This window comes from Cetorhinus maximus, chromosome 8 (assembly GCF_964194155.1).
Source record: "Cetorhinus maximus chromosome 8, sCetMax3.hap1.1, whole genome shotgun sequence".
NCBI lineage: Eukaryota > Metazoa > Chordata > Chondrichthyes > Lamniformes > Cetorhinidae > Cetorhinus > Cetorhinus maximus.
In genome coordinates this window covers 102,757,898-102,772,349 of record NC_135886.1, presented here as the reverse complement: position 1 = coordinate 102,772,349, position 14,452 = coordinate 102,757,898, and the positions used below count along the sequence as shown (strand labels likewise).

At 41.4% G+C, this 14,452-nt stretch overlaps 1 protein-coding gene across 10 annotated transcripts in view; it reads left to right on the top strand.

Annotated features, from left to right (window-relative positions):
• Positions 1-14,452, top strand: part of hdx (highly divergent homeobox) — a 105,069-nt gene that overhangs the window by 39,047 nt on the left and 51,570 nt on the right. For 8 of the 10 annotated variants that reach the window (XM_078547334.1, XM_078547337.1, XM_078547335.1 and 5 more), the window contains 2 exons: positions 3,293-3,439; positions 8,152-9,282. In XM_078547334.1, coding sequence (XP_078403460.1) covers positions 3,293-3,439; positions 8,152-9,282 — 1,278 coding nt within the window. Of the gene's footprint in view, positions 1-3,292; positions 3,440-8,151; positions 9,283-14,452 lie in introns of those variants that run through there. The other 2 variants (XM_078547336.1, XM_078547333.1) reach the window with 2 other exon arrangements.

Below are 14,452 nucleotides of genomic sequence, written 5' to 3'. Positions count from 1 at the left end.
CACCTTCCCTTCCCCCTCCCACCCTTCCCCCTCCCCCTCCCACCCTTCCCCTCCCCCTCCCACCTCCCTTCCCCTCCCCCTCCCCCCACCCCTTCCCCTCCCCCCTCCCCCACCCTTCCCCTCCCCCTCCCACCCTTCCCCTCCCCCTCCCACCCTTCCCCTCCCCCTCCCACCCTTCCCCTCCCCCTCCCACCCTTCCCCTCCCCCTCCCACCCTTCCCCTCCCCCTCCCCACCCTTCCCCTCCCCCTCCCACCCTTCCCCTCCCCCTCCCCCTTCCCCTTCCCCTCCCCCCTCCCACCCTTCCCCTCCCCTCCACCCCTTCCCCTCCCCCTCCACCCTTCCCCTCCCCCCCTTCCCCTTCCCCTCCCCCCTTCCCCTTCCCCTCCCCCCTTCCCCTTCCCCTCCCCCCCTTCCCCTTCCCCCCCTTCCCCTTCCCCCTTCCCCCTTCCCCCCTTCCCCTTCCCCTCCCCCCCTTCCCCTTCCCCTCCCCCCCTTCCCCTTCCCCCTCCCCCCTCCCCCCTCCCCCCTTCCCCCTTCCCCTCCCCCCTCCCCCCTCCCCCCTCCCCCCCTTCCCCTTCCCCTCCCCCCTTCCCCTTCCCCTCCCCCCCTTCCCCTCCCCTCCCCCCTTCCCCTTCCCCCCTTCCCCTTCCCCTTCCCCCTTCCCCCCCCCTTCCCCTCCCCCCCTTCCCCTTCCCCTCCCCCTTCCCCTTCCCCTCCCTTCCCCTTCCCCTCCCCCCTCCCCCCTCCCCCCCTCCCCCCCTCCCCCCTTCCCCTTCCCCTCCCCCCCTCCCCCCTCCCCTTCTTCCCCTTCCCGCCCTTCCCCCCCTTCCCCCCCTTCCCCCCCTTCCCCCCCTTCCCCTTCCCCTCCCCTACCCCCCCCCCCCCCCCCCCCCATATAGTCACCAGACACTCACCTACTCAGACATCAGTGGGCCCCACTCTTGCTGCCTCGTTCTCCACTCTGGATACCTGGTTCCCGCTTCCTGGCATCTCTACTCCGAGGTTACCCCTGTGCATCGATCCCCACCGGCCCTAAATGCACTGTGGCTGGTGTTTGCTGCTCCTCCAATCACAAATTGTTTCTCTCCTACATTTGCTGCTGATAGGCTCACAGTTCAAACTTACCTGTTTGACTGGCATTTTACAAACTGGCTCCAGGGGCTGCATAGAGGAGCTTCATGTGCTGGGCCGTACGTTGGATAAGTCTGTTTTACACTTTACAAATGACATTTTTCAGTGCGATTAAATTTACTCTAAATGAGTGGCGGTTAGGAGAACAGACTAATGCAGTGCAGTCACAACAACCGCTGAGCATCTGTTACATAAATAGTTCCAATGATGAGTTATTGGCTATGTTTAACAGAGCAGTCTTCCTTCCTCGATTATCTGGAGAGATTTGCTCAGCAATGCACACAGTACAGTACAAAACCTACACAAGAGCTTTGTATAACATATTATGAGTAAAGAAAACTAAGCTTATCTTAATTCTTCCATTTATTCTTCATTTTGATTCTGGTCTACTGAGTGAACTAATGCAGATGTTTGTTTACTTACTTGGTTGTCAACCATGTCTCAAAGCATTCTGGACTCATGAGTCAAGAGTTTCTGGTTCAAATCCCACTCCAGCACTTGAATGTCAACTTCAAGTTATGTGCTCTAGTACAGTACTCAGGGAGTGTTGCACAGCAGGTGGTGTTGTGTTTTTGGATGAGACGATAAACCTAAATTCTGCTTACCCTTTTAAGGTGGATATAAAGTATTCCACGGCACTATTTCGAAGAAGAGCACGGGATTAATACCTAGTGTCTTGGCTAATATTTATCCCTCAGTCAACATAAAAAAGCAGATTATCTGGTCATTATCACATGCTGTTTATGGGATCTTGCCGTGTGCAAATTGGTTGCTGTGTTTCCTAAATGTGACTATTTTTCAAAAGTACTTCATTGGTTGTAAAGTGCTTTGCGATGTTCTGTGATGATGAAAGGCATCTAAATAAAAGCTTTTTTTAATGGGTGCGAAAGGATAACCAGATCTTTACTGCATTTTGTTATCTTTCTGTAATAAGCAGATTTGGATTTGTTCTGATCTTGTGAGTGACAGGAGTTGAGTGGGGGGTGTGGGAATGTCTTCTAAGTTCAGGAAGAAGAGAGCTCTGGCTATTGAAAAAGTAGGTGTGAGTTTTGAGTAATCTGAAATTCATGAGCCGTTTGGGAAACTATATTTCTTTTTTTTACTACTTGCACCATCCAAGGAAATCTTATTTACCAAAACAGAAGTTAATCTAATCATTTGAAGTAATATACAAAGTGTGTCTTAATAAAATTATTGAATGTGAAACCTTTGGCCCCTTTTAATGTTAACAAAGTAGTCAGCAACATTTTTTAGCTTGTTTCATAAATTAATGTTTAATTTTCAGAAAATATTCAAAATACTTAACACATCAACCAGCATCTGTTGAGAGAGTAGATCAAGCTTCATATTTCAGGTTTTGACCCTTTGGCAGAAAGTTTTACTTACCTGTTCTCTCCACAGGTTCTGACTGACCTACTGAGTGTTTCGAGCATTTTATGCCTTTGTTTCAGATTTCCAGCATTGGCTGTTTTTTTGCATTTTATTTGTTTGTATCCCTACACCGCTGCACCATGGCAAGCAGCCAGGCAACCGGCTTCTATTAATAGAGCCAGTTGCTAATAAAATGCACAGAAGATGGTTCATCTTCTCTAATCTTTTCTGTCTCCCTTTTATGTTTGTAAATAGCTATTTTCTCCATAGTAGCTTCCTTCATCCTATCCTGGCTGAGATCAAAAGGTGTATGGGCACACTCCCCTCCCCATGTTAATCATATTAACTGTATTTCTGACTGTAATTTTATCTTGTGTAGAATTTTTGACGCACCAATTTAGCAATCTGTTGGTCGACTAACTCTTCCAGAAGTCATTTTTTCATGGGAAACCAGGACAATGCCTACTTCGGCTGCCAGTTTCCTCAGTGAGGGGCTCAAAAAAGCCAAAACAAGCCCCTCTGTTGATGATTAATCAAACAGAAGTTTTTGACTTTAGCAGGTTTACTTAAATAGCAAGTTGGTAACTTCAGCTGTTTTACAAAACATAACGATGTGCTAATTAGTGTTTGGCCTTGCCCAGAATTAATCTCTTCAGGTTTTATTTTAAATACTGCAGTAGAATCTGTTGTTTTCTTGTGTATTTTGAAATAACTTTTTTTTAAAACAGATTTTGTCTTTTTACACATTTCAAATTGTTATAACAAAAAGCACTGTACTTTCTTTTATAGATGAATCTGCGTTCTATATTCACAGAGGAACAGCAACGAGTATTACAGCGTTATTATGACAGTGGAATGACAAATCAAAGTAAAAATTGCTTTGGATTAATAATACAGTGTGCACGTGAAACGGGGTTAGATTTTAATGTAGTCAGGGTAAGTAGTATAACATTTTTCCACAGCCATATTGGAAATGTTGGGTTTATACTGGATCCCAGTAGTATTAAATAATAGAGCAGTAACCAATGTAAGACTTTGTCCTCTGCAAGATGTTTATTACAGACAAGGCTTGTGAACACGAAAGGTCAAATCTTGTGTTGTAACTGCTAAAATGTTCAGAGCCCTCACTGATCTGTGAATGCTTTCTGATGAGATATCTACATGCAGATTTGTGTTCAGACTTCCAAGAAGCTTTATAAGGACATTTTTATGCATAGGTATCATTTGGAAGCATAATTTGGAGAGGGCTATCTTTAAAAGCGCTACATCAAACTCACCCTTGAGTATTTGCCTGTAAAATTCAGTCCTAAAAATAAATTGGGTTCCCAAGTTTGTAGGTTAGAGTTTTGCTTTCGATTGTATTTGTAAGGCTTGGGGACATGAATGTACCATTTTATATTTAGCCATCCCTGCTGTTGAGTACTTCTAATGAACAGTTAGGCAGGTACTGGAAGCTATATTTGAAACTCCAGCTATCTGTTGGAGTTTGTTTATAAATTTAGATTTGCATGTAAGGGTTTAATTCGTCAGGTTGATACCCAGACAAAGCCAGTGCAAAGCTCATTATAGCCCTCTTCCAGGTGGATTAGCATCTTTCATTCTCTGCTATCCACTGGACCTGAAGCCTGGTGGATCCTGCATAACCTAAACTGTTTTGCACTACAAGCTCATGTCAATATGGTTTTTGCTAGACATGTGCCTGGTCAGCATTCAGTCCAATGTCTCTTTTTTACTGTAGTACTAGAACTGAAAGTAAATGCTTTTAATTTTGGAACCTTTAGGCAGCCATGCTTTCACTATTTTCAATGTATTGTCAGGTAACTCTCCATGGTAAAGTAGATGTATGCAAATGGCTCGGTTATACTGCCAACATTAGGAAATATTAGAAAATAGTTAACTACATCAAAATGGCACTGGGCTGCACCTAATTATGAATGTAAACTAATGGGACCAAAAGCATTATTTTCCTCTATTCAATGTTTGTCTGTTTAGCGTTGCCCTGAACAATAATGAGTCCAGCACACAAAAAAGCTTTTTTTCTCACTTTTTGTTTTTAAAAAAAAATTCCAAAGGCCAATTGTGGAAAAGCTGGTACAGAATATTGAATTCCAGACCTGAACTGAGTTAGCTTTACAAAAGCTACAATTTTGAGGCATCGCCATAGCAATGACTTAATTAAATTGTACAAGGGATAAAGGATGGAGCCAATGCCCAGCCCTAATGTTTTTATTGTGCACAAGCAGCAGGTTGACATCTCTCTCGCTGTAACACACATTGATGAAGCAGAAAATCAGGGTCAGCAGCCGAAGGGTGAGGGAGGTTCTGCCTGGCATAGCCAGGTGACTAATAATGTTACTGGTCTCACAAATAAAATGGACCAGTGGATCAAAAAAGATATATATACAAATGTTTCTTTAAACAACAGATAAGTGGAAAGAAATTGGGAGAAGAGAAATGTTGGTATTGTCTGAATATCATATATGAAAGAATCCTCACTAAACTTTTTCTAAACTATTCTTGCAGAATATGTTGCCTGTGCCGACTCTTTAAAAGACCAAACTGGACCCATTCTCCCACTTATTCTCCATCTTTATAGTCTTTGCAAATGTTTTCTTTTTTCAAATGTATGTCCAACCACTTTTGGAAGTTACTTATTAAGTAAAAAGTGACACTCGCAAAACATAAGTACCAGGCAATGACACTCTCCAACAAGAGAGAATCTAACCATCTCCTTTGACATTCAATGGCATTACTATCACTGAATGTCCCATCATCAACATCCTGGGGTTACCACTGATCCAAAATTTAACTGGACCAGCCATACAAATATTGTGAAACAAGGGCAGGCCAGACTCAGAATTCTGTGGTGAGTAAGTCACCTCCTGACTCCCCAAAGCCTGTTCACGATCCACAAGGCACAAGTCAGGAATGTAATGGAATACTCTCCATTTACCTGGATGAGTGAAGCTCCAACAACATCCAAGAAGCAGCCTGCTTAATCAGCACCCCATCCACCACCTTAAACATTCACCCCCTCCACCACAGGCACGTAGTGGAAAACTATGGAAGATGCACTGCAGCAACTCACCAAGCCTCTTTTGACAACACCTTCCAAACCATCTACCACCTAGACAGATAAGGGCACCAGATTCATGACAACACCACGGCCTGCGAGTTACCATCCAAGCCACACACCCACAGACTTGGAACTATATCGTCATTCCTTCACTGTAACTGGGTCAAAATCCTGAAACTCCCTTCCAAACAGCACTGTGCACGCACATACACCCCAGGGACTGCAGCAGTTCAAGGAGGCAGCACACCATCGCCTTCTGAAGAGCAGTTAGGAATGGGCCTTGCCAGCAATGCTCAAGAATTTTTTTTTTAATTGTCTGTTTCCGCCACGCTTTCATACAGTCCATTCCATATCATACCAACGCTAAAGTCTCTGCTTCCCTCCTCTGGTTCCTTTGCCAATTTTCTGGAATCTGTACTCTCTAGTTACTGTCCCACCCATCAGTAGAAGCAGTTTCTCTTCATTTGCCCTGAATGATGAATCTCTTTTCATTAAAAGTGATATTTGTTCAAATATCCAGTGTTTTTAAAGCTTGTATATGGAAGCAGGAAAATGAATATCCTAAGTCAAAATAAAATCAGAAAATGCTAGAAATTTGAAACAAACAGTTTCAATTTATCCTCTCTTCTGACTTGCTGCATTTTTCCAGCATTAACTTCTTATTATTAAATTCACATGTCTGCAATTTGACTGAAAAGGGAAAATTGGTGTTTTATTCGTAACATGATGACGTACGTGGTTCAGAGAGGGTGACACAGGAATTAAGCAAGGGAATTCCATAATAGTGAAGGGATTATTTTTGATATATTGACAGATATGCCGCACTACAACTTTGATTCAAATCCAGTGCGGTAGCATCCAAAACGCTATCTGTACCACCGTTCCTGCTCAACTTAACTTGGATAATATAGCAGAAATGCTGGAAATACTCAGCAGCTCAGAAAGCATCTTTGGAGAGAGAAACAGAGTTAACATTTCAGGTCAATGAGCATTCGTTATCAACTTGAAATGTTAATTCTGTTTCTTCCACCAAAGCTGCTTGATCTGCTAAGTATTTGCATCGGTTTCTGTTTTTACTCAGATTTCCAGCATCCGCAGTATTTTGCTTTTGTATTAATAATATAATTCTTGGCTATTGTACAGTTGATTTAAATAATATTGTTTAAAAAGAAATTAACACTTAATTAGCCAGGTTCTCTTTATTAACTGTTGTCTTCTAAAGATATTTTACATTCTGCTGTTTATAGATTTCTTAAAAACATGTAACAGAGTGTAAGCACGTTATTTTGATACTGATTGACTGGTTGTCAGTACTACACACTTGCACTTTCCACAGCACACATAAAATCCATGCAATGATTAAGATTGCATGTGGCTAGTGTTTCATGGAATGAGAAAAAGCAATTTGATTGATTCCACTTCTTCCCCAATCCATGCACAGTTTGCATTTTCACAGCCTCCTCCTATTTTATCTTTTTGAAGAAAACCAAATAGCCACAAGGAAGAAGGTGACATCAGTTCTTAACTCTTGCATATATTCTAACAAAGCACCAAGATATCAATCTAAAATTTGCATCCACTTAGTGTTTCAGTGAGACCATTAAGACTGAACTCTACTGTTTCATGTAGTGTTTAGTCATGCTTTATAATCCGTAATTTGCACTGAAGCTCCCTTGTAGTTATACATTTTAATTTGCCATATAGATCCTCAGTTGAACGGGAGTTTGCAATGTGGCTAGTTCATGAGAAGAGGAAAGATAGAGGAGAGTTCTTTGAATTGTTGAGTTTTGTTGGAGCTTGCATATTCCATGCTTATGTGCTATAGTAATGTGATCAGTTCAGTAATAGTTAACGTTAAGCATATCTTTAGTTAAGACTTGAACCATGCTCCAGATAAGTTTCAACCTCAGGCCTTTTCCTAACCTGGGTTTTAAATTCCAAATCATCTCATCGCTCCTCCCCTGTTTTAATGTATCATTATTCTTTTGGAGGTAAGGAAGCCCAAAATTTGCACACACTAAGCCCAGTGTGATTAGCCAAATTGTCATGCAAGGTTATGTTGACTGGGTGCTTTGATTAATTGCACCAAGATCCCCTTTTCTTCACCCCTTTTTGCTATGGAAACCCTTCCATTAGATTAATGTTTCATGTGAAAAACTGGTGGTAAATTGCTGGAATTGTAATCTTGCATTGCAAGTTTCAGACTTAGTCATTGGAAGCTACAAGCATGCAAAATGATGGTGACAGTAATTCTGAAAGTAGATGTGATCTCAAAAATTCAACTTGCATTGAAATTCTAAGACTTTTTTTTAAAGCTACAACCAAACGTGTTTGGTAACAACCAAACGTGTTTGGTAACAACCAAACTTGTTTTTTAGTAGGTGAGAGCCTTTTAATATCAAACTTAAAATTCAGCAAGTATTGAGGACTGGCTGCTTTCTCTCCGCTCCTATCTCTTTCTTTTACGAAGGCTAGATTGAGCTTTAAGCTTTTCACTTGAACATGTTCTGAGCCAATTCTAAGTTTAAAAAAATATATGCTTTTTGCACACTTAATGGTATCTGTTTTGCAGACTTGGATTGGCAATAAAAGAAGGAAACTGAATTCTACAAAATACAGTTTGGATGATACACCTTCTACACAAGGACCAGCAGGTAACAGTATGGTGGGAAAACCTGATACACCAGTGAAAAATACTAGCCTTGTCTCTCCATCCCAGAGCCAGCAAACCATTTTAACATCACCATGCAGAAATGTAATGGTAACGGGTGTGTTTACCTCTACCCATTCTGCCAGCGCACAAGGGTTGTCTCACCAAAAGGATGGCCACAGGTGTGACGTTCCTAAGGGTCTTATACATAGACCAATGGGGAGAACTATAACAGAAATTGAATTACAACAGCATGCTAGTAGTCAAAGACAGTCTATTTCCAAAAACTCTGCAATTCCTATTTGTGAAAAAATGACTCCTGGATCGAGACAATTAAATGTTCACAGTCCCACCAGCACTGTATACTCCTCCAGTACAAAGAACTACAGTCCTGCTTATGTTCAGAGTGAAATAAATAGAGTACAGTCAGCAGCAGCTAAGTCAGTTGGTGGGTGGCCAAAACAACAGTTTAATTCAACCATTGCAGAGCTGTCTCAGTGCCCACGAAAGCTCAGTTCTGAGCCTCCTTTCTCGAGAAGTACATCCAGTTGCTCATCTGATTCAAAGGTTAACCGTGGAGACACTGCTGTCAGCTCTCTCCAGATTCGGGATGTATACTCGTTGGCAGGCAGTGAGCAGTCGCCTAGAAATAGGGGGGACCATGCTTTTAGGAACTTGCGTCAAATGGAAAGTGGATGCTTTTCCATTGCTATGGAAACTGGAGATGTTGACGAGTATGCAAGGGAGGAGGAGCTTGCATCAATGAGTTCGGAGCTGAAAAATCATCCAAGAGTTTCTGAAGCGAATATCCCAAAAGAAATGGAGTGCTCAAATACATCTCTCGTGACACCAGCAAGGAACATTAGCACTGGTTCATCACAGGTCAGTGCGCGGGATGTGTCTGGAAGTGTATTCTACCGTAGTGGAGAATTCCGAGCGCCCGGGACAACAATGACCTTGTACGGTAATGCTTCCTCATCAGAGGACTCATTCAACCTTCGCCCTCCATCATCTAGCAACCAAAGGCTAACTCCCAGTCAGAGCAACTATCAGGTACCTATTAGTTATTTTTTTTGATCTGTATGGATATAGTGTTGCAGTTGTGTAAACTTGAGAAAGCAATATGTAATCATTTAAAATGTCGTAATGTGCTCAGAATCATATTGGTCACTTGCTTTCTTTTTGATTTTTAAATTTGTAAATTACCAATGCTGTGACTGTATACTTTGTTTCTTGATTTAATTTTTCAACCAGTGCCTTTTATGAGCCAATTATACTTGGAGTCAATCTTTATTTCTTCGCAATGTAAACAAAATTATTTTAAGGAAATATATTGAATATACAAAAAATCAGTTATCTTTATTGCTGCATACAGGTCAAATGTTCTGTAATAATATTGGAATCTGAGCCTGAGCTGTACAGTACATTGAAAACAATAACAGCATCTCCCTGTGGATAGCCTAGTGTTTCAAAAAATTAAGTTGCTTGGCTTCCATCCTGCAAGATTGAGAGATCAAAACCCAAGGTTGTCACTCTAATTGCACTTGATAGTTTTTGTTCTGACTTTCGCAAACTTCCAGCAAGACCACTAGCTGGATCCCCATGGAGGTAAATGTAAAGTTTTCTGTCTCAGGAAGCATTGCTCAAAAACAAATGCATCATTTGAGATTCCAACTATTGTGTAGGATTTAAGAGTATTCCTTTTAATTTCTGGAAGGGTTTATACTGCAAATGTTGCTGCATTTTAACTTGCAGTTGTTAAAGTCAATTGGTGAGCACCTTCTCCTGCACTGGACCAGGGGATGTTGGCAGTGCAATCTTTCTATCTCAAATTGAATTTGTTTTTAATGCGGTACGAACATACTTATGCACTTGTTTGTTCATCTATACATTAATGTGAGCTAGTTAGTTGTAAAGAAAGACAGCTGTGTTATATTTTATCTTGAACATTAATAGCTCCCAACTGAGAAAAGATGTTCAATGTGAAAGTACAGCTTAGATTCCTTCTTCACCTGATACAATTCTGTCTTTTTACCTCCTATTTTCTTGCATCTTTGAAATAAATCATGAATTTCACTGTTCTGAACTGAGCAACACTTTTAAAATCAGTTTCTCTTCTGCAGTGCACATACACTTGGCAAATTTGTAGCAAAGATTACTCCAATTGCTATGTGGAGTGGAATTTATAAACATCCTCTGAATTAATTTAGTGTTGTTATACATTGTGTCCAAAGCGGTCATCCACCTGGTGTTTTCAAGTAGAAATGTGCAGAATGTTTACAGTACAGTTATTGCAGGGAACTAATTTTTTTTTTGCATGGTTGGAGATCAGCTGGAAACAAGAATTGGACTTTTAAAAAGACATTTTTTTGAAACAGACTGAAGTGATTCCAACCTTCATCAAGACAGCCAACACTAATTGACATTACCATATATTTCACATTCCAGTCCTATGGAAAGAAGATGGCAAGTCTACAAAACTCACCAAGGACATTGACTACCACCCCCCCGCCCCCCCAACCCCCAACCCCACCCCCTGAGACCTTCCTCCCTGCCCTATTGACAAGATACTTATGGAAACCACTTACAGCATTCAAATATTAATCGCTTGGGCAAAAGGCCTTGATTTTTAAGAGCTGCCAGACGAGCTAATAGAGCTATAATTAGAATCTACATCTATGTTTGAATTACAGGCAGTTGGAGAGGGATCACATGACCAGCCAAGTCTTTTGTGTGGTTTTAGCATATGGGTTTCTCCACAGAACAGGACTAAGTCAAGTGGAGCTCCTGTCTCTCTCTCTCTCTCTCTCTCAAGCTTGGACCCTGTCTACTAATTTGATTTTGCCTCCATTCTGCAGTAGACAGAGATTTCTTAAGGAGAGAATTCAACTCCAGGAAAACAAAGACCCGCTACAGCTTTAAACCACCTCAACGCTGAAAGCAATTGCCTGCAGCCAGCAGATAATCCAAGCTATGAACTGTGAACTTCTTTTATTTCTTATAGACTATAATTTGGCAAATCTATCCTCCCCTACTCTATAACCTGTGTTGACTTTGTGTGTGTGCAAGTTGGAGCATGTTTTATTATTTTACAAAGATCAGTTTAAATAAAATAAAACTAACGACCTCCTTTGTTAAACTCAAGAAAACATGTCCAATTGGTTCTTTTATGATCACTATGTGCAAACAGTTAAGTACTCTTTGAGTTGGCAAGTGTAACCCACTTTTAAACAAAAAAACCTGTTGAGGCAAACAAGGAGAGGGAAAAGAGGGGGAGAGCCCTTCGACCCCTCCTCACCTGGTCGTAACAGAAATTTGGGGCTCATCATAAAGACCAAATCCACAGACAAACAAGAGAATTTGTAAGTTGGGACCCAAATTGATCTCTAGAAGTAATTTAAAAATTCATATACAGTTTTATTTTTCCCTTGTGGTTTGCAGCGATAGAATACTAATAAAATATCCCCATTCAAAGCCAGTACATTCCTATAACGGAATGAGGTAATTTTGGACATCTTAGAAGCTCTATCGATTAAAGAGTATAGCTGTGCTTTTAGAAATAAAAATCCAACCAAAAGCTGGGAAATCCAAAATCCTAAAACTTGTTAAATTTGAACTTGAAGAGACAGCGACAGGCGTAGAATCCAAAACGGACCAGCTAGCCTTAGCAAAAATACAGTTGGAAGAGCAGAGATTAGAGCTAGAATTCCAACAAGGAGAAACAGAGAGAGAGAAGATAGAGAAAGGGAGAGACAGGAACACAGAGAGGAGAAGGAATTCCAGTTAAGGCAGCTTGAATTGAGTAGGGAAAGACCACTGTACCCAGTGAGGGCACCGTTAGTGAGAGAATTGCCCCTAGCTCAGGAGCGAGTGCTGAGTTCTTAAAGTTCTCCAGTTAAGTTTGATGAGGGAAATGTAGAAGAATTTTTCATCTCATCTGAGATGCTTGCAAAACAGCTGAAGGCCATTGGAGAATTGGACCCTACTATTGCAAAGTAAATTAACAGGGAAAGCCCATGAGGTTTATTCTCTATTGCCTGATTGTCTGTTCATCAAATTGAGATGACGTGCTATCCTAAGTACATGGGAGTTGGTGCCAGAAGTGTACTGCAAAAAAATTTCGAACTCTCTGAGTAAACTTGCATCAAGTTCAGAGGGTTAAGCAACTTGGTTTCAACCAATGGATATGAGCGCTTAAAATAGAGTTCACCTATGAAAGCCTCAGAGGTGTAATTCTCCTTGAGGAACTTAAAAACTCACTTCCCTTTCCATAAAATCCCACATGGAGGAACAAAAACCTGCAAGAACCAGACAGGCAATTCTCATAGCAGATGACTATAAGTTAACCCAACTGACAAGATATTTATGGAAATCACTTACAGTATTCAACAGCTGAAGATGAACCTTTCAAAGGTTAATTGCCTGAACGAAAGACCTTGATTTTTAAGATAGCCCCCCAGTTGAGTTAATCAAATTATAATTGGAATCTACAATTGTGTTTGAATTGCTGGCAGTTAGAGAGAGATCACATGACCAGTGAAGATTCTTTTTTGTGTGGTTTTAACAAATGGGTTTCTCTGCAGAACAGAGCTAACAGTTGAGCTAAGTGGAGTTCTTGCCCCTCTTTAACAAGCTTGGAACCTGTCTACTAATTTCATTTAGTGTCCATTATGCAGTAGCCAGAGATTCCTTAAACAAAGAATTCAACTCCACAGCAGTGTCTCCTGGAAGACAGAAAGATCAGCTGCAATTTTAAACTGCCTCAGCACTGAAAGCAAAACAACTGGAATTGGCCTGCAGCCAGCAGATACTCCAAGTAGCGAACTGTGAACTTCTTTTATTTCTTATGGGCTATAATTTGGCCAAATCTATCCTCCTCTCCCCTGTAAGCTGTATTTGTGTGTGTGAACTTGGGATATGTGTGTGCACACGGAAACCGGAATGTATTTTATTATTTTACCCAGATCGGTTTAAATGTAATAAAACTAAACTTCTTTGTTAAACCCATGAAAACCTGTCTGACTGCTTCTTTTACGATCACAGCACATAGATAGTTAAGTGTACACTAAATTGACAAAGATATCCTATTTTTTAAAAAATCTACTGCGGTCAAACGAGGAGAAGGAAAAGAGGGGAGCACTTCAACCCCTATCACCTGGTTGTAACACTTCCCCTGGGGATTCAGTGGGTAATGCGGAATGATCAGGAAGACCCCAGCTTGTATTGTGAAGGATTATGAAGGTGCTAGGACATAGGAACATAGCTACTGGAGTAGGCCATTTAGCCCGTTGAGCCTCCTCCGCCATTCGATACGATGATGGCTAATCATCTGCTTCATCGCCTTTTTCCCACACTGTTCCCATAATCCCTTTGTCATTGGTATTTAGAAACCCATCAGTCTCTACATTAAGCATACTCAATGATTGAACGTCCACAACCCTCTGGGGTAGAGAATGCAAAAGATTTACAACCCTGTGAGTAAAAAATAAACCTCCTCCTCTCAGTCCTAAGTGGCTTCCCCTTATTTTGAAATTGTGTCCCCGGTTCTAGACTCCCCAACCAGGGGAAGCTTCTTACCTGCATCTACGCTGTCTGTCCCCTAAAGTATTTTGTAAGTTTCAATGAGATCACCTCATTCTTTGAAACTTTAGAGAATACAGGCCCAGTTTCCCCAATCTGTCTTCATAGGACAGTCCTGCCATTCCGGGAACAAGTCTGGTGAACCTTTGTTGCACTCCCTCTGTGGCAATAATATCCTTCTTAAGGTATAGTCTAACCAAGGTTTTATACAGGTGAAACAGGATTTTGCTACTCCTGTACTCAAATCCTCTTGCGATAAAGACTAACATACTACATTAGTCTTCCTAATTGCCTGCTGGAGCTGCATGTGAGCCTTCAGTGACTTATTGACGAGGACACACAGGTCCCTTTGTACATCTCCACTTTCTAATCTCTTACCATTTAAGAAATACTCTGCACATCTGTTACTCCTACCAAAGCAGATAACTTCACATTTTTCCACATTATATTTCATCTGCCATGTTCTTGCCCACTCAACAAGTCTGTCCAAACCCTCTTAGAGCTGTTTTGCATCTTCCTCACAACACACATTCCCACCTAGCTTTGTGTCATCTGCGAACTCTGAAAATAGTACTTTTGGTCCCCACATCCAAATCATTGGTATATTTTGTGAACAGCTGGGGCCCCAAATACTAACCCTTGC